This window comes from Podarcis raffonei, chromosome 11 (genome assembly GCF_027172205.1).
Source record: "Podarcis raffonei isolate rPodRaf1 chromosome 11, rPodRaf1.pri, whole genome shotgun sequence".
In the NCBI taxonomy this organism is placed as follows: Eukaryota; Metazoa; Chordata; class Lepidosauria; order Squamata; family Lacertidae; genus Podarcis; species Podarcis raffonei.
Genome location: NC_070612.1, coordinates 30,719,239 through 30,747,166, shown reverse-complemented (window position 1 = coordinate 30,747,166; position 27,928 = coordinate 30,719,239). Strand labels below are relative to the sequence as shown.

General features: G+C 38.9%; 1 protein-coding gene across 1 annotated transcript in view; it reads left to right on the top strand.

Moving 5' to 3' along the window:
* The window catches only part of MAP1B (microtubule associated protein 1B), a 66,396-nt gene that overhangs the window by 3,546 nt on the left and 34,922 nt on the right, over positions 1–27,928 (top strand). The window contains exon 2 of the mRNA XM_053409131.1: positions 5,539–5,640. Within this exon, the coding sequence (XP_053265106.1) occupies positions 5,539–5,640 (102 nt within the window). The remainder of the gene's footprint in view (positions 1–5,538; positions 5,641–27,928) is intronic.

Genomic DNA, 27,928 nt, shown 5'->3' with positions numbered 1-27,928 from the left:
TGCCCTGGTTGCTAATGGAGGGGGGTCTGTTGTAAGGCCTGACTCTCTTTTCACAGAAGAAAACAACTTGATCTCAATTGGAATTCCATTGGTCACTCACATTAATAACAGCAGGCTATCTATATATATTTTTCCAGATTTCCCCTGTATTAGTGAATTTTGTGTTGTGTTTCTGTCATGTTTCTGTCAGAACTGCTGAATCATGGAGCTGTATTGAGGATGACTGGCAATGGATTGTTAATAAGTTACGATGTTTTATTTTCAAGACATAGTCCTGGCTTTGATCCACACAATTCCCAGTTTGCTTCAACGATACCGCATGATATGCAGCTACAAATGATATATGGCTGGAGTTTATTTTTAAACAGAAGGAGGCAAATCACTCAGTTTGGCTACCTAATGCTTTGTGCTGTGATGGCCCATCTCCAAGTGGTCTGATCATGAATGATCAATGCAAGTATGACCCCCACAAGAAAATTATATATATATATATATATATATATATATATATATATATATATATATATATACCTCAATTCAATCTTAACCACATGACAAATGATACTGAATGTTGCTCACAATGAAATGCTTGTGATATCTGGAAACCATGAAATACGAACACTGTTCAATTATGTTGCATTAAACAAATTCTGAATATACTCTATGAAAGAACAGTAAAAATCTGCAAGGAAATGAAGGTCAGATTCAAAACAGACATCATATCTGTATCTCTACACTAAGCAACTGGGTCAAAACATCCTCTCTTTGGTATTTTCCTGTACTGGATTGAACAAAAAACCGTCACAAAGTACTGCTGTTTCTTTTTGTTACTTTTGAATCTCTGGCTGTATACAGTTTATACAAGGGATGGCACTGAGAATAAATGTCATTGAAAACTATCTGCTTGGTGAAGTTTTTCATCCTTTTGTTGACTTTGATGGGGGCTATATGCATAACTGTGTAGGATTGCAGCTTTATTCTAACCTTAAAGTGTAAGGCACAGTTTAAAAGGTAAAGGTAAAGGTACCCCTGACCATAAAGTCCAGTCGCAGATGACTCTGGGGTTGCGCGCTCATCTCGCTTTACTGGCCAAGGGAGCCGGCGTACAGCTTCCGGGTCATGTAGCCAGCATGACTAAGCCGCTTCTGGCAAACCAGAGCAGCACACGGAAACGCCGTTTACCTTCCCGCTGGGATGGTACCTATTTATCTACTTGCACTTTGACGTGCTTTCGAACTGCTAGATTGGGAGGAGCAGGGACCGAGCAACAGGAGCTCACCCCGTCGCGGGGATTTGAACTGCCAACCTTCTGATCGGCAAGCCCTAGGCTCTCTGGTTTAGACCACAGCACCACCCGCGTCCCCTAAGGCACAGTTTACACATGGCATATTCATCACCCACTAAGTATGGAAGAAATAGGTGATATGCATGTGTGATACAGGTCACAGATCAGTAATCTCAGGATTCTTGGTCTTTGGGAGGGAGAGTATGATTATTGCTTTCAGTGTAAGAAATCCTAGGCTCTGTTCCTGGACATATCCATACAACCAGAAGTGGGCACCACACCTTTCAGTGATTTTTTTCTTTCTTTAGGGGAAGGTTTGTAGTTTGGTGGTACAGCAGATGTTTTGTGAACAAATGTCCTATGTCCAATCTGTAGTATCTCTAGTTGAAATTGGATAAGTGAGCACACAGACAGTTCTGGGTTAGAAGGACAAATAGTTTGACCTAGTATTATCTATATTCCTATTGCAGGCGCAACCTTCTTTTCTCCTTATACTTTTCAGTGGAGACAGTTTTGAATTTGGTTGAGGAAGATGTTATGAGTCAGTTCAAAGTGTGAATCTGCCTTTCCCCCCCTTTTGGACTCTGACACTAGTGGTCATTACTGAATTTTGGAAGTTTCCACAAGGAACAGGGATGAAGGTCCATTCTAATTTAAATGATGTAGGCTTTTCAGCAGAAATTGAATTCAGAAACTCCAATGCCCTAAATGGTTGGGAACATGATTTAGCTTATATGACTGACACATTTAGTAAACATATCCAACAAAAATACAGCAGATTAATTTTTCATCCTATATAAATCTCATAAGTTTTTGCAACAGCCAGATAGTGACTCATCAGGGATTATCAGCAAATTTCATTAAGTATTTCTTTCCTTCCAAAACACATCTGTAAGTATTTCAGTATGCCTCAAAGTTTGTTTAACCATTGTATGTAACACTTATGGAGAGTTCTAGAGCATATATATGCACTTAAAATATATATGCATTTATATCTAGCATTTTTAATCTGTCTGACAAGCTGATTGTTTTAAAACTAGATAAGGACTGTGTGAAAATTGTCTAAGACATCCCCTCCTTTCTTTGCCAAGATCATTTGCAACAGAAGGATCAAGCAACTGTGAATGTCATTGGTGGTACAGAATCACCATTGGAGTGACTCTATTTTACTGCACATAAAATAACCACTACTCCCAAAAAACGGTATTAAGAGGAAAACTAGACTTTCTTTTTTCCCCTAGTGAGATTTTGTTGCTATTGCAAGCATTTTGAATTTAAATGCTAGAATTTAAAACTGCTCTCACATAACTTTTAAAAGCTTTATATGATTAGCTAGGTCCCTTGAAATGATGTCTCCTTAGCCACATCATGGTACATTTCTTTAATATAAACAATGATAAAATCTCAACATTGGTACAGAAGTAAAGTTCCAACTAGCAGTATTCACCCACTCTAATATTACTGTGCTGTAAAGCTCACCTATTTTTAGAAAACCATTTCATGGTTTCAAGCTCCATATATTAAATGAGGGATGATAAACTTGTGGTCCTCCAGATGCTGTTGAACCCAAACTCCCACCAACCCATCTGGGATAGCCAGTGGTTGTGTTTTATGGGAGTTGTACTCCAACAATATCAGTAGGTTCACCGGATCCCCATTCCCGTATTAAATGCCTCTTATGCACATGTTTACCAGGTGTATAAGCACAATCTTCTACACTCCACTGCTTGCTTTTTTTTTTTTAACATCAGACAAGCAATTTAACCATTCAGAGTTTCTTTAACTTTCTTCTATACTTTGGTTTTGTTTTGACTTCCTCCATCAGAAAACAGGCAAGTGACCTTTTGAAATATGACATAGCAACTAGTTTGGACTTGCTTTTCAAAACATCTCTGCTTATTCTGCCATGTAGAACTACTGCTTGCAGGCTTTTTTAAATATATAGTCACGATCCTAAAACTGTCTTGGATTATTATGTGCATTTAACATTTAGTATTTGTGTCGTGTAGAGCCCTGTATCATAGGGAAGCCTTTCCCAAGCAAACAGTAAAATTCTGGTCTTTTTATTTTTTAAAGTGCACTTCAGTTTAAAAGTTTTAGTGCAGCACATTAATCTGGGGGTGAGTGAACATCTACATCAGGAATAAGAGGGAAATAAATATCTAAATTGGGATCTACTGCCCCTTTGGATCCTGCCGCCTCACCTCATAGGTGGATTTAGGTGAGCATGACCTGTTTGGTCATACTGGGTGTGTTGCCATAGGGGCACCACAACTGTTATGTAGAATGGAAGGTGAGAGGCACCAAATTTTGATATTGCACAGGGTGCCGCTGAAATTCGAAACCCCAAGGTTTGCGACTGCTCACCTGACCTCCTGGATGGGCTGGTCCTGATGGTATGTAGAGGAGAGACTGAAGTCCTAACAAAGGGAAAAGTGAGCGATTTCTTCAGTAGAAAAAAGAGGGCCTCATACATACAGGCCTCAAACAAAGACTAGCATCCACTGTTGTGATTGCCTGCATAAAAAAAGTTGTGAGGCTTTGGGCTTGTCACAATTTGCCACAGAGTCTGGATCTGAGATGGAAATGTAGGCATGCGGGCTAAAGCCAGAAAACATGGATGGAGGTACCAGATCAGAGTCAGGGATGAGAGTTTTAGTCGCACACAGGATGGAAGTCAAATTCACCTTGCTTCACTTCATCAAATATAATGATGGAGTGAAGCAAGATGAAGCAGTGCAGGTTGAGGCAAAGCAAATGCAATGGATGGAAAAGCAGGTGTGCTACTCAATGGAATGATTTAAGACTGCCTCCTCCTCCTCCTCCTCCTCCTCCTCCTTCTTCTTCTTCTTCTTCATTTATACCCCACCCATCTGGCTGGGTTTCCCCAGCCACTCTTGGGCAGCTTCCAACAGAATATTAAAATACAATAATCTATTAAACATTAAAAGCTTCCCTAAACAAGACTGCCAAACCAGCCTAGAAGGAGCTGTCATGCTGTGGCGCCAGTTGACAGTGTTCAGGCTACTACTTACAGCCCTCTGGTGCCTGGTCTTGTCTGTCTGTCTGTCTGACAGTGCTGGTGCAGGAGATAGGCTGGTTGCCAGAGGGGGCCCATTCAAAACACTCCCTGTCCACCAACCCCAGGCACTTTTGCTTGGGAATCAAACAGCTAGCCAGCTGAAGGCCCTCTTCCAAGCACAAACTATGTAACCCAACAATCCCATTTATTACGAAAAGCCCAGAACAAAAGGGTAGATTGGCACACTGGTGTGCTTGCTATTACTGCTACTATTTATAGGACTATTGTGCATGCTTTTCTTTGTAACTGCAGTGTGGTTAACAAGAGTTTGACGAGGTTGCTGTTGTGGAAAGAAATGAAAAATAAAGTTCCTTCTTGTGACAGGAATTTGGATTTTGAGTCATACGGGTAATAAATGAAAGTGTGAAAGACACCAACTAAATGTGGCCTATTCAAAAATAGTCGCCACTTTTTGAGTTTTAGCCACACTTTCATATATGGCTAAAGACTAATAAATGAATTTCACTCTTCCATTGTGTTTATACATAAAGAAGTGGGCAATGTAATTCAAGTTAGTGATTGTGAGGAAAGAAATGTGGTCTCAGATGACACAAGATACCCTAAATCCAATGTACGCTTTCAAAGTAAATCAGAGTAACAGATTTGTCCATTGTAGTTTATCTGCAATCAGTATTTTTCAATGAGGGAAGTTTTGTATTTTGTATGTTACATGTTATTTAAGCTGCATAAGCAAAGTTTCAGGTTCATAAGCAAAACTAATTTACTGAATTTACTGAAAATAAAATGTTGCAAAAAAGTTACTAGGAAGAAGTTACAAGAATTTTATGCATGCAGAATGAGTAAAAAACAACAACAACCATTCCAAATTAACTATGTTGTAAATAGGTTTGAAAATATTCTCAGTTGTCACCCCATAATCCTGCTACATAATAACCAAACTAGTAACAGGTCTTAAAGTTGTGTTTACAAGGCCTTGAGCAGAAATTCATTCAACAACTACTGTACTGTATTCAGAAGAACTAGAAAATGTTTAGCATGGTGATGGATGGAGTCCTGGAAAATGAGAGCAGATAATTTATTTTTAATCACCATGTGGCTTTTAAGAGCATAGAGTATTCAGATAGGGCACAGATTTTATTAAAAGAAAATTCAGAAATACAATCTGTTTGTATCCAATAATTACATGTATTTTATTTATCTTGGTTTTTAGGGATCCGGTCATGGGACACAAACCTTATTGAATGCAACTTGGATCAAGAACTTAAGCTTTTTGTGTCTCGCCATTCGGCTCGATTCTCTCCAGATGTACGGGGTAGGTTTTATTTTTCTGTCTTTACCCATAAACAGCAAAAAAGAATGTAAAAAAACTTACTGGCATAATGGAGCATGATTTCAGTTTAATTCATTAAACTATTATTTCCCCCTATGGCAAAACAAGCCTTTTGGATAATGTGTGCTCATGTATATAGAATTATTCGTGGCTCTTCTGTTAAAAATAACACCACACAGTGGATATAAACATGGGATCACAGCCATAGTATGCAATTCAAACATGATTGCAAGGAAGTAAGTCTCATTGAACTCAGGGGGATTTAATTCCCTGGAAATATTCCTAGTTGGGCAAAAAGCCTTGTAAACAGCTATGCTGTGTATCATATTTTGCACATCGGTTCTGTTTCTGGACAATTTTTTTTGCAGAGTTCTACATTTTCCTTATATATTCCCTTTTGTGCAATAATAGTGCAAAGAAAGCCCCACTGAATTGAATGGTGCTTACTCTTAGGTAACTGGGGTTAGCACTTTCGCCTAAACTGTAACTCTGCATATCAGTTACATTTAAAATAATTGTAACTCTGTTACATTTAAAATAATTGGGCAGAGTGCTTAAGTGGTTATAGATTGACATGGAAATTTGAATAAGCAACTAGTACTTAATGGCCATCCAAGGCATTAGGATTTTTTTGCTGCTGCATCATGTTAGGCTTGTGGTCTCCTAGATCCTTTACACATGTACATTGGCAAGCCAGGTGTCCTCCATCTTATATTTGTGCAGCTGGTTCTTCCTGCCCAAGTGTAGAGCCTTACATTTGTCCCTATTGAAATTCATTTTGTTAGTTAGGACCCTGATATAAATATAAAGTAAACACATTCTGGGTTGGCTCTTCTGCAAGCTTGTGTGTTCACATGCCTTTCCTGACCCAGTTCACAAGACTCCTGTAAGGAGGGAAAGTGTTATGTTAAGTGGCTAACACTTACCTGGGTTGTCTGTATGCTCAAGTTTATAAATAAAATGCTAGTCTTCATTCACACCTGCTTAAAGTGTGGTGATGCTACTGCTGACAGCGTCAATCCCTGCAGTAGCTGTCATAAGACCTCAAAAGCAGATATTTTAGGGCAGGGTGGTGGTGTGCTATGGTGTTGGCTCTGTTTGATTCAAAGCTGGTCCATACCTGAGGAGGAGATGAATCCAGGCCTCTGTGCTAGTCTGTAGCTGGCAGAGCAAAAAGCAAAAGCTTGATCCTATCTGCTGCTCCATTCTACCCCAGCCTTGGATTAGGAGTGTTCTCCTAGTCACAATGAGTTAGCCCCGATGTACACATGCAGCAGAATTAGGCAGTAGAAATGGGCTGCGTTGCTTCAGGCAGGGGTCTTCCCTTTCAAAATAATCTTCAGATTTATATTAGATATACTTCCTGCTGTGTAGACTTTCTACTTGCAGGGGATTTCTTTAATGTAGGGAAGCAGTGTGAGTCTGCTCCTGAAGTCTGAAGAGGTAGAGTCAGTTCTACCATCTTAGTCTGTTGTATTCATAGACTTCAGCCTTACTCTTAGAGGTGATCTGTTCAGGTAAGGATCAACACAGAATACTTGGGTGGGAGGAAAAACAGCCTCTCCATAACTGTAGAACTTGAACAAAAACTTATTGTCTTACAAAAAATAAGTACCAATATAGGCAAGCTTATAATGAGCTACTTCTTGGATCCTGTAGAATGCTAGGACTGGCTATCACCAATGACATTCTGATTATTCTTTTCTGTCTTGCACTGCATAGTATTTTGGACTGGCCTGAATCACACTGCTGGTTTTTTTTTTGGTTTTTTTTTGCTGTAATTTCATTCATTTTCTTGCAGCATTGCATCAGATTTTGTAGCAGAAACTATAACTGGCAATTGCATCCCCCCCCCCCAATTCAGAAAAAAAATGGCTCTGGTTTATTTTGGGCTTCTACAAAACAGTGAAACAAATATGTAGATGTAGTCTTCTAAATGGCTGTGTTCCACAAGTTCAAAAGTATGTTTACAGTATTGTACACTATGCAGATAGTGCTGAGTTTATGATCCAATTTCATATTTGTTTGAAGATACATCTTTTTTTAATGTAGTGAGAGAGGTTAGGCGAGATTTTATTCCTAAAGTATTTAACATAAAATCTGATTTAATAATACTCTGATGTAAATGTTTTAAACACTGGTGCAGCTTAACTATTTGTGGCACTATTGCAATGCTGTTCTAATCCTGACTTGATGATGTTTTGTGAATCTGCATTCCTCTTTGCATATTCTCTGCACACTTCTTGCCACCCTCGGCTCCTTTGGGAGAAAGAGCGGGATATAAATTCAACTCAGTAATGATTTTTTTTTTAATCCATCCTAAGGATATATATGGTGACAACGCCAAATTTAAGATTAGGTTTTAAGAAACACCACATGGTTGATTCAAAGCTGTGTGCCTTTCTGCGCAGTGGGAAGCTAATGTACAAAGGGTTTGTCTCCTTTCAGATGCCATGCTAGTTGTATAGCGCATATACTATAGTAGAATTGGGAAGTACCTTCAGATGTGGAGCTCAGTGTATACTTCTAAGGATCCAGGTGTGTGCATTGAAGCCACCGGATTGGATGTGAAATTGGAGAAATCACTGCAGCAAATGTCTCACTTTGATCAAAGGCTGTTAAGTCTCTTAACGTGGCCAGTGTGTTTGATAGCTTCATTCAAGAACTAAAATAATGCAAATCCTCCTTTTCAAATGAATAAAGCAGGATTATATTATCTTTTGAATGGAAAGATTTGGTGTACTCTAGGAAATATTTTCCAGGAACAATATTTTTGGTCTAGACTTGTACGCTTAATCTGTCATTGTGTCGGATTACAGTTTAATTGCATGTGACTAATTCATCACCACCTTTATGGCGTGCAGTTGTGGATATGTTTCATGAACTGCAGTATTTGAACAAAATGCTGGAAAGCAATGTTCTAGGCGTGGAAAGCAATCTGTCTTAAACCTGAAACCCCTAAGAATTATTTTTTTTTAAAAAAAACAAGGTTCATTTTCAAGACACTAAAAATTACCATTATAGGATGCATCTGTGTTTATCCTAGCTGCATAGTTAGAAATGCAATCTGCCTTGTACATTTGCCCATTTCATTGTCTCTGTGGGCCTTTGTTCTTCCATTCCTTACAATGCCAAGCCAAGGATGCTTCTGTGACTGTAGTCACAATAGGCAGTGAAACCCTGTAAGATGGAGGCACCTAAGCCTCATGATACACAAAGTAGAGTTTCACTTCATTAGATTACAGTACCCTTGCTGTTTAAGACGAACTGAAGTTAAACAAAAAATTTTGCACTGGTGTCGGCATTGTGTATTTTATGTTAAACAAACGAGATGTCTAATTAATGGTTGCTATGACAACAAAGAAACCCAAATGCCATAATGCAGTGGTAAGCAGCTTGTTCAGGGGGCGGAGCCAGTGTGATGCTTCCATTTGCAGCAGAAGGGCAAAAAGGATGCCTACCACAATAAATGCAGTCTTGCTGTATCCAACCCATGCCCCATATTACATCCTTGAAAGTGTCCAAGAGCAGAAACGACAAGGGAAAAGAACTGATGAAGGATTAATGGAGAATTAAACCCATGTTCATGGTGGAATCCTGCTGATGCTCATGGGAAGGGCTTTTGATGTAGCACACATATCTAATAACAGAAGAGGAATAGGGGGTATTGACCAATTCACCTTTTTCTCTACAACCCATCCACCTTGTTTAGTGAATTCCTCAACTCTCTGGAGTCTATTTTTAGATTGTGCTGGGGGTTTCAAGGGAAATCAGAAAAGGCCTCCCTCCTTCTGTTAAGGGAGGTATCCAAAGGAACAAAAGACCTTTCTGGAGCATAAATGCATCAACTGGCTTCTACCCCCATGTTTTTACCAATCTGTCTCACGATACCTTGAAAGGAGGAGGTATAATTGCAGTGCTATACACATTTACTTGGAGAGTAAGTCCTGTTGAATTCAGTGAGGCTTTAATGGCCCCATGGAAAAGACTAGTATGTTAAAGTCATCAATATTCCAATATTAATTCTTTGATTAATATATTTATACCCGTTCATTATCCCACAAAACTATGTTTCAAAGAACACTTTCTTAATTATCAGCAGGCATTTCTATTTTAAACTTTAAGCTTTGTTTGCTCTCTACTTCTAATATTACATGGAATGATGAACCAATTAGGAATGGAGACTGCACAAGCCTGAGTTGTAACTGAATGGCCATTTCATTTCTTAATACTTGAACTGCTTCACAACTGGATAGTTGTGGCATGCTAGTATTCACCTGCTAAGCATTTGATCTTGTGTGCTTTTCATTTTAACTCCTTAAAATAAATCACAAAGCATGTTCATGCCACTGGATTATTGGACACGGTGTATTTTAACATAATAGGGAAATATTGGGTGTGGTTCAAGCAGTGCTGGTTTCCATCCAGTTTCATTAGTATACTCACAAGGTGCATGTTGAAGTCTGTGCAGAATAGAGAGCTGCAACCACTGGAATGTAGCGAGAACAGCTGTGCATTCCAAAGAGGTTTTATGTTTTATAGTAGTGGATAGGAAGGAGTAGCTGCAAGCAGAGAGCTTTAGTTATTTACCTTCCTTTTCCTCCATTCCTTGGAATGGTTTGTTCTCTACCAGCTGACTTGGAGCACTGTGAAGCAATATTGTGAAATAATGGTTTAAATGCATTCCAGCTTAGTCATCTTGCTTTGCAAAAACATTTAACATTTTCGAAGGATAGCTAGCATGCCCACTTACTGCATCCAACATTTGAGACTCTGCTTTGTGTTCTGGCAGTTTTAGAGGGGTGACTGGCAGGTACACAAAACATTTGCGGCTCCCAGACTGTGGATCACCCTCCTCTGGGAGGTTTGGTTGGATCCCTCTCTTATGACCATCACCAGATCTATTGTTGACCTTCTTATTTTGTTTATTTGATAGCTTCTGAACTTCTCTTCCCTTTGCAGTCGTTTTTGTTTTGTTATGCTGACTTGCATCTACATCCCTTACCTCTCTTGTTTTTATTATGCTGGTTTGTTTAATTTTGTAATTGTAAGTGAATCCCACTTTTGAGGGGGTAGTTGTTAGGATTGATAGGTGAGGTTTAATATTTGGGGAAATTTTAAAAAACTAATGTGAACTTTTAATACTATTTACTTTATTTATTAAATTTATGTCCTGCCCTTCCTCCCATAGGTGCTCATAGTAGATATACTGTGGTGCGAAGAATATTCAATACCCCATGGCACAGCAGTTTTGCAAATTTGCAAAGTTAAAGCTGCTTCAAAAACTGAAGCAGCTATGCAACTATTTCATTAAACTCATAAAGAGCAGTCTTAAGATTTCTGATAGCAGAGGAGTGTTATTTCTGGAATATCTCATAAGAGTGGATCATAATGGCTTGGCAGATCTTTGGATTATTCCACTCTGACTCCCCTAATTGACTGAAATCTTCAATGCACATCTTTATACTTTCACTTGGAGAGAAAGAAAATGGTGACTAGGAGACAGAGGTTAGATTCATTTAGCTGATTCATGCCGATGGATCCTTCCTTAGTTTTCTCCGTGGAGGCGTTGCTGTTAGCAACTGTACCAAAGCATCGCTATCTGTAGCTACACAGTAACCATGAGTTGGGGAAAACAGATGTCTTAACAGTTCCCTGGATTGTGTTCATTCTGTAGGGTGGGGGGAAGCCCTATGATTTCACCAACTGTAAGTAGCATTAAAACTGAATGCGTTTTTAAGAAGCAAAGTAGAATATGTGCTGTTTCAAACCTGGTTTCTGTATTGTGCACCTTCTGACCACAGTGCTGGCCTTTAAAGTAAAATAGCTTTCTGGATACATGAGCTAAAACGTTTGATGCTGAAAAAGAGGGCAACAAAGTCCTCCCCCCAAAAAGGTTATTGACTTCAGGATACTGCAAATATAATGCATTTCCAGTATGGAATGAAGTGCTATGTAGGACAATGTGTGGCATTCATGGGATGAATTCCCACAGATTTCAATTTCACCTTGAGTGCATATGTGATTTCTATGTAGAAGACATGTAAAACTTTGAGAACCACTTCTGTGCTGAACTAATAATGAAAACCAATAACATGCAATCTTGCATGTGAAAAGACTAAAATTTCTGTGGTTCCTCCCTACCCTTGATGCCCTAAGCACGTGTTTATTTTGCTTTATGGTTAATCTAGCCCTGATTAAGCAGCAGCTAAAAGGTGGCAGGAGGAGGCAAAGCTCGTAAAAAAACCCAAAGCCCAGGGTCTGGGCATTCCAAGGGTGGTGGTTGCCTTAAATACAGTGCTGGCATCCACAAGAGTCCCAGTAGATTCTGGAACTCGGAAGCTTCTGTTTATTTTTTTCTCTATAGAATTGGTAATTTATCAGATCTGACTAAATAACTTTCACCTTAACTTTTTGAAGATTTTTGTTGTACACCTTTTAAATGTTTTAGCCTTCTGAAAGATATATTAGGAGAGTCATAAAAGCCCATTTGCTCTAATGTGTCTGAAGACAGGATTTAGCAGTCTGCTAATTTAATATTACTCATAATCATTTGTCCTAGTCTATTGAATTTTTAAAGTTATCATTATCAGTTTTAAGCTGCAGCGCTCCAATTTCTGAGAAGTTCATTAAGACTTAAAAAGATTTAAATATTCTTCAATAGGTAATAAGGAGCCTTCAAATTTAGCACTTATTAAAAACTTACAATTCTAATATTTTACTGTCCGCATTTTTTGGCTAATTATATTTATTTTTAAAAGATTTTTTAAGGGGGAAGGTTTCATGTAGAAACAAAACAGATCTTGTACAATAATTCCAAAACCTTAGCACAGTTTGGTTATTTGTGTATGGCACAGTAATTAAGTCTTACGGTATCTCCTTGGAGGTGAATCACAGCATGATTCCAAAATCACATATAGAGTTTGTGGCTACTCCATTTGTATTCATAAAGAGACCCAAGTGGGAATGGCTGCTTTGCCCCTAACAACTCCCCCCTCCCCATTAAACCCTGTAATTACATCAAGAATTATAATTTGTCTTTGGCTTCAGTGGGATAATGTCATTGCATGTCAAGTTGGGGATTATCAAGTGGAAGGAGACCCTGCTGACATTGTCATTTTATGTTAAATAGGAGAATCTGATTTTAATTCATCTCATAATGATTCAGTAGAGTATAGCCATTTACTAGGCAAGTTAATAGGAGCATCTATATAATAACCCTTTACCAGCAATTACAAGCAAGACAGGAGACACAAAAGTATTTCTATAGAATCATTAGTTCAATAAATAGGAGTAGCTGCGTTTCAGCTGTTACACTACATGGTGCAGTCTGAGAATTCAGGAATCTAATGCTTAAAGTCAGTGGCCCCATTTATCCTCAACTTTACAAATGAATAAATAAATGAATAGAATATAAAAAGGGTTGCAAATTGTGGAGTTAGGGTTCTTTTAAAAAGTTTGCTTCCCCTGCCTAAGAAACCACTATTAGCATTTTAAAATGGGCAACAAACTTGATGTGCTTCTTCTGCCTTCCCACCAGCCATTCCCTGCCCCAACACAACTCCTGCTTCTTTTCTTCTCCTCCATCAGTAGCTCCCTGCCATTCTTACCAATGCTACAATCTATTGAGCTACCAATCCTTCAGTCCCAGAGGATGGAATAAAAGCAAGTCATTCTTGCCTCTCTACTCACTCATAGCACTGAACTGCCAGAAAGCTGCAGCACATTTGGGATGATTATCTTCCAAGTTGGCTCTCAGAATGGCTTACTTTGTACCATCAAACAAATCTTATTTGCTTTTCGGTTTTCTTTTTCATCAAATTCTGTAATTTCAAAGCACAACAGCTTTATAGGAATTAGGCATCCTCATTTTAGATAATTGGTTAGGTTTATGTTGTTGGTTGGTTGGTTATTTTAAAACTAATTCTCCGTGTTTGGAGCAAGAAATAACATTAAAATACAGTAAAACAACATTTCATTTGAATAAAACTTATTAGGGATGGTTTAAGAGAGAGTTCAGATCATGCTGACCCAAGGATCCTTATAGTCAGCATCTTCCTTTCAGCCAAAAAAGGTCCCTCACAAAGGGTCACACCCAAATACAAAAAAAATAGCTCTCACACAAAAAATAGACAGCAAAGTCTTAATGTTAAAAGAAACATTAAAAGCCAAACATTAAAAGCATTGGTGTTTCTGATTAAAAGGGCAGTCCCTGCTCCTGCCAACCTAGCAGTTCGAAAGCACGCCAAAGTGCAAGTAGATAAATAGGTGCTGCTCCAGCGGGAAGGTAAACGGCGTTTCCGTGCGCTGCTCTGGTTCACCAGAAGCAGCTTAGTCATGCTGGCCACATGACCTGGAAGCTGTACGCCGGCTCCATCGGCCAATAAAGCGAGATGAGCGCAGCAACCCCAGAGTCGGTCACGACTGGACCTAATGGTCAGGGGTCCCTTTACCCTGCAAAGATACCAAAGAGAGCAAGAGTAAATGTTTAGGGAGCAACTCCTCTTTTTCAGCGTCCCAGGCAGGATGGGCTGGGCAGGTAGAAAAGCTTAACCCCTTGATGGTTCAGGCGCAGTCTCTCCCCTGTAGCAATGCCTCTAACAATGGCCATTGAAATACTCTAGGGAAGTCCACAATAAGGTCTTTCCTCCATTGTTTGACCCTCTTCAAGTGGCATTCATACAGCCTCTAGATTGGAAATGATGGCTAATAACTCTTGACAACTCATCTTCTATGTGTTTTTATTAATCCCTCTTAAAGCCATCTAAGCCAGTGGCAGTGGATTTTCCCGAGTTAATTATATGCTATCTGAAAAAGTACTTTCTTTTTGGTTGCCATACTTTCTTTTTGCTCCATACTATTAATAAATGTCAGTCATATTCTGCTTTAATTATGTTAATTTCTCCCCCCAAAAAACTAGTTTTTCAAAGGGAAGATCTTCCTTCTCTGTACGTTTTTCTAACTTTATGGTACCCCTTTGAAATGCTGGCTATCAGAATTGCACACAGTACTCCAAATGTGACTGAACCATAGGTTAATATTATGATTTTGATTTTTTTGCTTGCTTTAAACTTGTGGATTGCTTCTACAATAATAAAGTGTGTAAGGTAATGTGCAATAGAAGTTAATGGCTGCTTTTTAACCAGTAGCTGGCACTAAAAAAAGTTGTTATTCACAACCACTTGCTTATAAAAGTTTAATTGTATTCCCACTTAAACTTCTGCATATGAATACTACTAATGCTGAATATATTAAATATTTATTAACAGTTTCCATCGCCTGTTTTTTCTAAAAAAGTAAATTTGACCACAAAAGCACCAGTCATTAAATATCATCGAAAACTGGCTTTCTAACATGTTAGAATCGTTATTGTCCCTGCTGTTATTATTAGAATGTAAAAAAATAACATCAGCTCAAACACTTCCCTTGTGTTCTGATACAAAAACAATATTTTTCTGCATATCCCCAGCAATTAGGTATGAAAGACATTTGACAGTAACCAAAAGGCCCTGCCCAAGTCCATGTGAACAGAATCCCCTGAGCGCTTTAGATTCTGAGCAATGCCTCTCTTTCAGAGATTGGGCTCCTGTGGAGACAGGGGGAAATGTCATGTAATTCTTGACTTGGTCTGGGAAGATGACAGTTCAAAACCTTACTCAAAACATGAAGGTCTTGGGTGGCATTCAATTGAATACAGGGTGATCCTTGAAGGGAAATCCTGGGTGCAGGAGGAAAAATGCAGGCTTTAGCCTGAATCATGAGAGGAAAGGTGTGTGCAACCCCAGTCCTTCTCACTGTCTTCACTGCTGCCATCAAGTGGGTATATTTATTTCCTAGCTGCATCCACCAAACATCCCTTGACATCTGGAATGTTCTTACCGACCCTGCCAGCTCTCTGTACTAGGTGGTGTGGTGAAACAATTTGCCGTGGGGTGAATAACAAGGCCTCAGACAGCAGTATGCCAGAACAAATGTAGCTTTTGGAAAGGTTTTTGTAAGGCAGACAGTTGAATATTTTCAGGAGGAGGGAACCCTAATTTTAAAATGGTTTGAACAGTCAAACTCTCAATGTTCAGCTTTGTCTGCTCCAGGAGTCAATAGATTCACTGTAGCTCTTGGCATCTTCCTCCTGATTTTGGCTCTTCTTTCTCTGTTTGGTTATATTTGCATTTTCACACACCCCCAAACTCTTGGCCCTTATGTGTCAGGCTGAACTTGACTCTAGTACTCAGAAATATCAGTCACTCGGTCCAGGAGTGGGCGGAGGTTGTGGCACAACATCTCCTCCTTTGCAGCTGACCATTGGCTCTGGCCCCAGACTGCTGTGGGGAATGACTAGATTGACATGTGCAGTTCCTCTATGCAAGGACTAAGTAGCTGTGTATTGTGCTCAGGTTTTAACTGCTGCTGTACTAGATTTGAGTGTGAGCATTAAATTGTGTTATGTTGTTATTGTTTTCAAATAGTAAGCTGCCTTGGTGTTATGTATTGAAAGACGGATTTTCAATTATATATATATATATATAATCAAATTACCTTTATATCTTCATTTCTACTGAGAATCTATTGGTAGGTTGTGCAGATGTTTCAAAATTAGCTGAATATGTGCTCATACCCATTTGCTCATTCTTGGTTACAAGGCTCTGCATCCACACTAGTCTGAGAATAGAGCTGAGTCCGCAAAAGTGTGTTAATTCCATATATGGGTAATTTTGGGGTTTTATTCCAGTTCTGTATTTTTTTTATAAAAAAAATATTCATCTGTTTTTAACCAATACGCACATAACATATTCTGCAGTGGTCGTGATTTACTGAGCTGCTATGTCAAAGGGGAAAAAAAATCTGTGTTCAGTTATTTTTCCTCCACCCCTTGCTTTTAGTTCTAGTAGTCTTGGCAGTTGGTAAGTGGCTTTGCAATGCTGATACTCCTCTCTAGAATCTAAAAGGTTTGTGCAAAGCAAAACCCATGATGAAATACGGGCTGCTGTCTTCTCAAGTTTCACTTCACAAAGGAATTGGATGTTTTTGCCATGTCTCTCTGGAAGAACCGTATGTGGTTTCTTGTTGTTTCTGGAATCTGTTTGCAAGTCCTTTAAAAAAAAACACACCAAAAAAACCCAACAACCCAGAAGTGCTTACAGGGTAAAAGTTAAACCCATGCAGAGACAAAATAGATGGGTATTCTTATTAAAAGCCCAGGTGGGCTTATTTGCCTGGTGTCACCTTCAACTCCTGGGGTTGATGAGATTGACTAGCATTTGGCTTTTGTCACCTCTGATTTGCCAGGCGCACACGCCACCGCCCAACATTGATGCATATTTTATGGCTGAGGGTTAATTAGAACACTATAAAGCTGAAGTAGAGGAGGTTGATTTAAATTCCATCTGTGTGGATTATGATGTAGCGGGGGGCATTAGCATGCAGACAGAGTTTCTATACGTATCTTTCAAATGACAAGTGACTTGAAGGCACATCACAATCTGGCAGATCTGCTGTGTGTTATAGAGCTGGCCCACACCTTCATATTAGCACAATTTAATTAGGCAAGAAAGAGCACCATATCTCTTAAGAGACAAGATGAAATGATAAATCAATATTCCTTCCAAAGGTTCTTTCAAGTAGAAAGTATGGCCTGCTAAACAGGTTTTCTCGTTTGTAAAAGAAAAGAAAGGAAAAAAGATGCTAAATATGCTTATTCCTAACAGTTGAACATTCTTTGTCCAATACCAAGTATTAGAATAGATTTGCTTTGTGGCATTATATTGTCATTTCCATTTCCATTATGTTCTTACGTCATGCTGTTTTAGTGTAATATTCAAGCTTGAATAAAGGCAGTGTTTTATTTACAGAGGCTACATGCCATTAGTTTTCTTGAGCTAATAACCACTGTATAAATACCAGAATGTTATGAAAATGATGGGCATTTATCTTAACTAACAAATTTTTGGCATCATTCTCATCTAGCTGGTTCTGATGACTTTCAAAATTGTAACATCTCGCTAATGCACCTAATAAATAAAATGTGATAGTCTGCATGTAGCTGGCTGAACATTATTTGCTTATGGAAACAGCCTTGTAGTTTACTCTCAGATAACGTGTGCATGGTAGGTGAATAAGCTATAAAAGGGTAAAGGGACCCCTGACCATTAGGTCCAGTCGTGACCGACTCTGAGGTTGCGGTGCTCATCTCGTTTTATTGGCCGAGGGAGTCGGCGTACAGCTTCCGGGTCATGTGGCCAGCATGACTAAGCCGCTTCTGGCGAACCAGAGCAGCGCATGGAAATGCCGATTACCTTCCCGCCAGAGCGGTACCTATTTATCTACTTGCACTTTGAGGTGCTTTCGAACTGCTAGGTTGGCAGGAGCAGGGACTGAGCAACGGGAGCTCACCCCGTCGTGGGGATTCGAACTGCCGACCTTCTGATCGGCAAGTCCTAGGCTTTGTGGTTTAACCCACAGCGCCACCCACGTCACCTACTGTGCATGGTAGGTGAATAAGCTATACATTAAGGCAAAAACAAACAAACACCTGAACCACATATTAATAGCCAACTTGCATTTCCAATTTATCCAGCCATTGCAAAGTAGTGATGGGAGGGGACAGTTTGTAGGGGAGAATTGGTGGGTGGGAGAAGGAAGTTATTCTACTCCTTGCCACTTTCCCCTCCCGCTTCCTACCCACACCCCCAAACTGGGAGTTCTTCCAAGCAGTGTTGGTCTTTTGTATGCACTGATCTGCTGGTACCTGGTCTCTGGGCGTGAAGCAATGCACATGGTGCTCTTGATCAGGATGAAGTGTCAAGATGTACAGGATGACACAATGGGCTCCGCCAGCTACTGATCTTGTAGCAGCCACAATGAACTGAGTTGGACCAATTCTTGGTGATCTGAGACATATTTCAGTGGACATAGTTACATTATATCAATGTCTGTGCATGGGCTTGGGCCAAAATTACTTTCTTTGTTTCCTGTTAGAGTCCCAAAATTTAGAGGGCCAAAATTACCAAGTTTCCAGTGAACTTTGTGAGTGTTGAGAAGAGCCACCCATTTCTGGCACTTTTTGTGTTGCTTTGATGCTGTCCCCTCGACTGCCTCTTTTCTTCTTTGTTGTCCTTAGTCAAGTATGTGCACACTGAAGTTTTATCTATTTGACTGTGGTTATCCAGACAGTTTTGTCCATGATGTCATGATGTTCTGTTCTAGTATGGTGATACCATGGATGCCACGGATGCTTAGAAACAAAATCATTTGAGTCACACCACAGTCACTTTGAATGTAGTCATTCCAATTCCCTTTTTGTAAGACTTATTTTTAATGCTGTCAAAGCATGTATCTCACCATTGATTTAAGTATTCATCCCTTAAGTTTTATAATGGATGAGTATAGTTCAGGCACTGGTCCTGTTAGCTAGGGATGATGGGAATTGTAGTCCCAAAACATCTGGAGGGCCGAGTTTGCTTATTCCTGGTATAGTTTCTTCTGTGGAGAAGTCCCCAGTGGAAATGCTAGAAGCTCCCAAGAATTGACATTACTTAGCTGGAGAAGAAAACATTTGTTATCCAGACCTACTGGAAAGCAATAACAAAATGAAATGGAATACAGTTATTTTACTGTATGAAGGAGCATAAGGGTTTCCTGGAAAAATTAGCATTCACCTCTCATTCCACTGTGTGTGCTATTTTTGACTGATGGTGATCTTAAAAGCTTACTGAATGTTTTTTCCCTAAGTAGGTTAAAGTCTTGCCAGTGCTGACACCTTGTCGTTCTGACGGGGTACAATTTATGAAACTAATTACATAGTCATATATAAAATGGCAAATGGGAAGTTACACATCTAAAACAACACTTTATATATGCTACAATCAAATCAAATCTGATATTTCCCAAGAAGATTAAAAGCTCTTTCCTCAAAGTAACAGTTGAATATTTCTGACTTTGGGTGCAGAAGTGGCGGCTGTAAGGAGAGTCTGTAATAAATCTGTTTCTTATCACATTAATGGAATGTCTATAAAATTGATTGATTGTCTTTCTGATTGAAAAAAGGCACACACACATAAAAAAGAAAAAGTAACCACTCTTCTGTGGTTACAGAAGCACAAGAGAATAAAAATGAATTTACACTGTGCTTGAACTCTGATACTGAGATGGCTAAGATGGTCATTTGTTATATTACATTTATATCTGACCTTTTCTTCCAGGGAGCTCAAAGCAACTTCCATAGCTCTATTCTTGTTCTAATCTCACAACAACCCTGTGAGGTACATTAGGCCAATGGCTGGGTGTGGATTTGAACCTGGATTTCTCTTGTCCTAGGCAGTGCTTCATTTACAGAGGCTACATGCCATAGGGTAGCCAACATGGTGCCCTCCAGATATTGTGGACTACAACTCTCATCACCCTTGGCTTTTGGCCTTGCTGGCTGAGGATGATGAGAGTTCTAGCCTAAAACATCTGAAAAGCACCATGTTGGCTACCCCTGCTCTGTCCACTACACCAAACTCGTTGTCCTTGGAAGATGATGCCAAACCTGTGGGTGCTACAAGATTTCACGTCATGTAGGAAACAGTTTCAGCAACTTTCTCCCTGCAGAAGACCTTAAAGAATGAGGGTGTTCATACAACAGGAGACACTCACTTGGGTAATATAACATCATGTGGACTAATATAGCCACAGATGATACTGTTTTAGTATTGTTTGACTGTCTTCTCCATCTCCAGTATAATAACTTTTTCTGCCTGCCTCCCTTTCCCATGAATTGAGGGTAATGGTGTTGGGTTATCATTTAAAATGGAAAAGGGAAGACAAGACGTTTCATTTTTGAAGAGGAATTAAAATAAGTGGAATGTTAATAAAGGCAGTCTGTAGTATAGGTGCAGAAGAAGTCAGTGTAAGCAGTTCTATATTAGACATGCGGTACTGAAGACAGGCCCTGTTCAGCCAATCCATATTGAAAGTACTAGTATTATGCTACAGGGATAGCAGGTACTTACTACACAATTTGAATATAGTAATTGTACCTCAGCATGACATTTAGGGATATGAATTCTAATATAGCCCAAGGGCTTAAATTCAGATTAATGCAGTACATCTACTTTTGAAATACTGCTTTCTCTCATTAAAATAAACTAATTCAAGACCCACAGCAACACTCACATTTTCTTTGTAAGACTTCAAAAGTACCTGAAAGGTATTTTTACTGTAATGTGTGGCTTCCGATTTATAAACCCAGGTTGAATATCTTGCCGTTTTGTAACGAAACTCCTATTCCCTTTTCAGCTATTTTTTGTTGAAATTGAAAGCAGTTGTTCAGAGTCTGAAAGTTTTTGTATGACAAGGGAGCATTACTCATACGATGAGATCATCTCAAAAGTGATATTTTTTTGCCAGCTCTGAAATGAAAAAGGAATTCTGTCCTCTTAACCTTTCACCTTTCTCTGAATTATTTAGCTTAACTGGATAGCTCAATTGGTAGAGCATGAAAATCTTAATCTCAGGGTTGTGGGTTTGAGCTCCATGTTTGACAAAAAGATTCTGGCATTGCAGGGGGTTGGACTAAATGACTCTCGTGTTCCCTATGACTTTATGAAAACAGAAACTGTACCCTATTGTACATCAGAAAAGGAACATCTTTGCTGTGGGTCATAACATTTGGGTTCTATTGGGTTTGAATTGCTCCCTTGTTGTTCCATTATCCCTTTGCTGCTGTTCATTTCATTGCTGCTCTTGATCTCAATGTGTCCTTCCTGGATTGTTGAATATTTCTATATCATAGCGCTATATATGTGTACAGGTGACGCTGCAGTTACACTTGTGCATCTTGTGCAAGCTTGTTTGGGAGCAAAAAATGAAGACTGCAGCTGTACACTTTCAGGATTTTAGCTTACTGAATGGTTACTTGTTTCTTTCTTGAATTGAGCAGAAAAATCACTGCTAACACCCTCACCTTGTTTATATAAAACAGGTCCTCATGATATCACGGACTTTGATTGATATCTAAATCAAATTGAATTTGAATATGCTGGCATCAATGGGTTGTGCTTTGCCTCGGAAATTATCATACCAGCAAGATTCATTTTCACTCCATTTGGTTTCAACAGGATGACCAAGTGCTTTGAAACATAACACTACATATGCTATATCACACCTGACAAAAATAATACTACACACAATTTCTCTATACTGTACTTAAAATCTAGGTAAATTAAAATTAAAATGAAGCAACATCTAGGAAAATCATGATCCTCTGTGGCTGCTAGATCACAGAGGAGCCAAGTGAAGCCCCAGTAAAACTTGTTTGCCTTGATTCCAGTAGGATGCTGGCAAATTATTCGGCATTCCTCTGGGGCACAGTCTTCAATGCCATCCATGCTGTTGGCCTTGTCTGTTAATTGACCTCAGGGGGCTGGAATAAATATGAGCAGATAGTTTGTGATATCTTGATGCAAGCTTTTTCCTCAGTTGACAAACATTCCAAGGGGAATATCTTGGAACCTCTTGGTGCAGTTTTGAATTTAATGGCTCTTTCTTACTTAAACACAGTGGGAGACGAGATGACCAAATAGGGCAAATAATATTTCTTCTCTAAGTTGCAGCAAACAGTTGGTCCCTCATTCTTTTCTCTTAAGTAGCTGCTGGATGATAATGATGACAAGAGATTTCTAATCATTACTTCCAAGAAATGGCATCACCTCACCCACCCACCATTTAAAGCATTTAGCTGGCAGTCCTAAGTGGAGAAAGGAAGAGAAAACCACAGGGAACTAATGTATTAGAGAAGCTTCTGTGAACACCTATTCACTGCTTTTTATTGTTATTGATCCCCACACCCTTTTGCCTGGGTATGCCAACTTTGCAACTTTGCTGCTATTGTTGTGTGCAAGCACATTTCTTGTGGGGAAAAGGACCCTTTCATTTCTCTAAAGCCTCTCTAGGGAAAACTTCCAGTCTACTATAAGGGTTTTTTTCACACAAGGATGCAATCTGTTCTATGAGTTTGGTACGATAAATGCCTTTCTGTGGCTAGAATCTTTGCCACACTTGTTTGAGAATAAATCACTTAATTTGTATGATAATGTATACAAATATTTTGATTGGTCATTGATCCTAATGCTATAAGTATTTTGGTGCAGCTCAGGGAAGCGGATTGTGATATACAGGATTATTATTATTATTATTTAATTAAATTTATATACTGCCCTTATTCAAAGATCTTTTTATCAGGACAAGTTACTTGTTGTTTACTGTTGTAACAATTGTTTTCTCAAAATTTATCTTCTGTACCATGAAAATAAATAAAACAGTATTAAAAAATAAAACACAAGTAAATAATTAAACCAAAACAACAAAACAATAACTCCGCCTCCTTGTTTGCTTCAGAATGTTGCTTATGGAAAGCAACAACTAATGAACTATTACATTTAAAATAAATAAAGAAAGCTAAATGTATTGTGAAAGTTAATTTTTAAACAAATACAAGTATTTGTCTTATTAATGAGCAAGTCTGATTCCCCCTGATATATGCATTACTGCAAAGAATACTGGTGTTTTTTCATCAGTTATATATTAAATGCTTAACATTGCTAAGTTTACAAAGAAGGCTATGCAGAAGCTATATTACAGCTTTTGACAGTAATACCATAGACATCTGATGCTCTCTGAACCTTTTCTAGTAAAAGATTATCCAGGATCTCAGTGGAGTTTTTTAAACCCCAAGATGCTGTCAAAAAATGATATTATAGCTAAATAGGGTATCCATGCACATTTAATCTTTTTTTTTTACTAAGCTATAGCCCTAAAGGAGAAAGCATTGAAACAAAATTCTCAGAAACCTTATGTATTGCCTTTGATATGAATGAACTGACACTTTCAGTAAAAATTGTGCTAGAGACATTTTCAGAAAAAAAATTCTAAATGCACTTGGGGCTGCTACACTTGGTTTGCCAGTACGGAAATCTTAGTATGCTTAGTTTGTGCCATTTGTGAATAGTACCCATTTAAATTTTCTCTTTTTTTCAATAAAATGCCCATCGGTCTTAGTGGAGACTGACTGGAAGTTGGCAACAACAGGAAAATGAAATTATGCATATATTTTATTGTTTGTGGCGTATTAATATGCTCCAACACACAATTTGAGTGTTACACGTTTAAGAGCGGCAGGTTGCATTCTTGAAAGAAACATGGATATACAATTGCAGCATTGCACCCCTTTACTCATTTTCACTTCTTTGCATGCTGCTTAGAGGTCTAATTATGAGGCCTAATATGTTACTAGGGACGAGGGTGGTGCTGTGGGTTAAACCACAGACCCTAGGACTTGCTGATCAGAAGGTCGGCGGTTCGAATCCCCGCGACGGGGTGAGCTCCCGTTGCTCGGTCCCAGCTCCTGCCAACCTAGCCGTTCAAAAGCACGTCAAAGTGCTAGTAGATAAATAGGAACCGCTCCGGCGGGAAGGTAAACGACATTTCCATGCGCTGCTCTGGTTCACCAGAAGCAGCTTAGTCATGCTGGCCACATGACCCGGAAGCTGTCTGTGGACAAATGCTGGCTCCCTCGGCCCATAGAGCGAGATGAGCTCCGCAACCCCAGAGTCAGTCACGACTGGGCCTAATGGTCAGGGGTACCTTTACCTTTACCTTTAATATGTTACTAGAGTCCTTTCAGTCATCATTAAATATCCTGGAGGCCTGAAAGTGCTCTCATACCATCTTCACAGAGCTTTATGGTTAGTGTAACCTGGCTTCAGTTTTTTTCTGTTATATGAAATAATAGTGTGTGTATTCAACACTCAATCCACATTGGATCCCCAAGTAGTTCACATGCCTTTTTTGGACTTCTGTGCTGATAGCCTATAACAGCAACAGATTCTTCTTTAGGCAGGAACTTTGTGAAAGTGGATTCAGAAGGTGCCACTCCACTACTATTCTTGAAGAAGAGACTCAGGTCCAGTCTTCAACAGCAGCTGCACATGAGCTATGTACACACAATGCATGAATCTTGTGGGGCGAAATGCATGGATACAATTTTAAAGGATTTTGGATTTCAGACTTAATAGACTGACATGGAAGCATATCTATTTGAAAATACAGTAGCTCAGAAGATGGTTCAGAATGACTTCTCTTCAGATTGTATGCTATAGATTGTATGCTACAGAATACATTTCACCATTTGGCCAATGTATTTCTGTGAGAGGTAAATCAAAAGAGTTTGCATTTCTTTTATCCATGAGAAAAAGTTCCTGTTCTTTCCTATGGCGTCATGTTATCTAGTAAAACGAACACAGCATTTGGACCCAATAAAGATCTGCATTTTATTGTGGGCCTGCCATTTTTTGGTTATATGAGTGAGTCTCATCCTATATTCACTTTCTCTTTGATTAACAAGCCACTTTTTTTGCTTATTTATTTATTATTTAAATGTTTTGCCGATTTTTTGTTTTTGTTTATTAGCCAAGACCTGTTATTAGCTCTCATTCTGCATGAGATTAGGTTGCCACAACTAGGCCAAATATGGCAACTTAATTTTGCTTGTACTAAGCACACAACAGAATTCCATAGGATAACTCAATGAAATTTCATTCCTCCCCTCTGGCATTCAGGAAGGATAATTTCCTTAAGAAGTACAGCAAATCACAGAGGGCAATATCTCTGTGTGCCCGAGTAGAACAAATAGGATTAAGTTGTACTGTAGAGGCTCTTTCAACCTGCATGACTGAACACTACTTTCACAGGTTTGAAAGAACCAGTGGAAAGAAAACATGGCAAATGTTCCTCTTTGTAAAGTACAAAAACTATGACACCGGTTTTTAGATGCTAGGTGTCAACTTTGAAATGCAAATTGTTACCGTAATGTACTAAAAGGTTTAATACTTAGGTCTATGCAATTTAGAGCCCCAAATCCTCCTTTACATATTAGCGTATTTTATTTTCTAAGAGTTAGGAAAGGGTAAGCTAATACGGAAGTAAAATGGGCTATAATTGCTATATTGGATTTATTTAACAGAACACTTATTTAAGAGAACACAAGGAACATCTCTGACAGCAGCCTTGAAATGGTGATATCTGAAAAAAGCTTGTTTCCCATTTTGGTATCTTGAACATTCTGAATGATCAGTGCAGAAATACTTCAATGACCAGGATAATTCTTCCACATTCTGCTAGAATTGAAATAAAATATTTGGTAGCGTGAGTTCTGATAATGTTACAACAGCTATGTACCAGGTCACATAGAACATTTAAACCTAATACAGTGGTACCTCAGGTTACAGACGCTTCAGGTTATGTGATTTCAGGTTGTGCACCGCGCCAAACCCGGAAGTACTGGAACCATAGCTGTCAACGTTTCCCTTTTTTAAAGGGAAATTCCCTTATTCCAAATAGGATTCCTCGCAAGAAAAGGTAAAAGTTGACAGCTGTGACCAGAACGGGTTACTTCCGGGTTTCGGCGCTCGCGCATGCGCAGAAACACTAAATTGCACTTTGCGCATGCGCAGAAGTGCCGAATCGCAACCCACACGTGCGCAGATGCGGCGCTGCGGGTTGCGAACGTGCCTCCCGCACAGATCACGTTCGCAACCCAAGGTTCCACTGTAGAAAGTGTTAGGTGTGGTTTTATTATAGGGTTGCCATACTGGACATAGCTAGGAATTGGCCATTGGAAACAGCCTCCAAGCGGAAATAGCTGAAATATCTGGGAAAATACGGACATATGGCAACCCAGGTTGGCAGTGTAATTTTTTACAATTTCCCTTAGAAAATGGCAGGGTTGCCAGCCTTCACGTCATGTTTGTAGGCATATCTGTAACACATAATTGATCTGCCAGTTGGCCTGGTGCATGAAACCAGCTTCCCATAGAGTACATCCATGGGGGTCCTGCCATCTTCCATTCTGTGGACATCAATGGGATAGTGAAAAAATGGCTAAATATGATACTCAGATATAAGAAGATATCTGAGGCATATAAAATAGATATCTAATCAGCTATGTTAACATAACTAGAGATGGACTATTCAAATTCAGCCAGAGTTATTTTTTTAAATAAGTCAAATGTTGGGAACATTTTGCTATTAGCCTACACAAAAGATGAAATAGAAAACACACTATGCAGTTTCCTCAGAACTGTTATAAGTTAATGCTTAAAGTCTATGTAATACAGTTTTAGATTCTAAAATACGTTTCCTTCAGACACCAGTTTGCATTTCACTAAAACTGACTAGCATGCCTCTTCTTTCTAAGAAGTCTACCAATAGTCCTCTTTTGGTATTAGAAATTGCTTAGGTGAGCGGTTTGGTTGAAACCAAATATTGGAAAATGCAAATAAGTGATCCCATGTATTTCTAAGCAAGTCAGAAAATCAATTTATAATGTTCTGTAAGCACTGAGAGAGGAAGCCTTTATAAATATATTAAAAAGATGAGAAACCTTCTGGGGCTTTATGATATATTATTTATACAGCATGAAGCCAAGTGTTTCAATATGAGAAAGCAGCAAAGAGGTATATGAAACTGAATTTTTAAAGACTGGATTGCCACTGACAAAAAGGAAAAAGACAATGCTTAAATGGAATGTTGAGAAGAAGATGCAGGTGTTGCTGGTTTTGATTGTGATAATATCCCTCCCTAAATTTTTAACTGAATTGACACAAAATGAAGTTTGCCAGGCAATTTTGTTTGGAATTTTGAAGACAAGTCATTTTAGTGACATAGTATGTTCTTCATGCCAGATATTTACCAGTGCAACCTTATCGAATGTGTATTCGGAGCCGCAAGCCATAGTTTTCCCAGATAACCATAATACACTTGCAGTGAAACACATTGTGTATCTTTTTTTACGTAAACAAAGTAAGGTGGCATATTTTAATGCTCCATTATATTTTAGCGTAGTGTTACGCAAGCAGGTGCACTATGCAAACTCTTCGTAAGTCAGAACTGGAGATCTTAAAAGTTGCCATACTTTTGCACTAAGGGAGAGGTGCTGGGAGCGTATCCTGCTGCAGTACTTGAAAGCAGAGCCAAACCTGTGCTCCCAACACCACACACTGCACTGGAACAACCTCCCCACATGCTTCATTGGGTTCTATTTAGGATAAATTGGTCTTCTTGGATTAAAATTTAACAGAATAAACAAGACTTCAAACTATAATATCAGTTACTTCAGGCATTTCTTTAAAAAAGTTATTGTATTAAAAGGTATCTGAAAAGCTAGCCAGGCTTTTCTTTTAAAAATGTGTTCCAAATCTGAATGATAGCTTGCTGTTGCATGATAGAACCAACT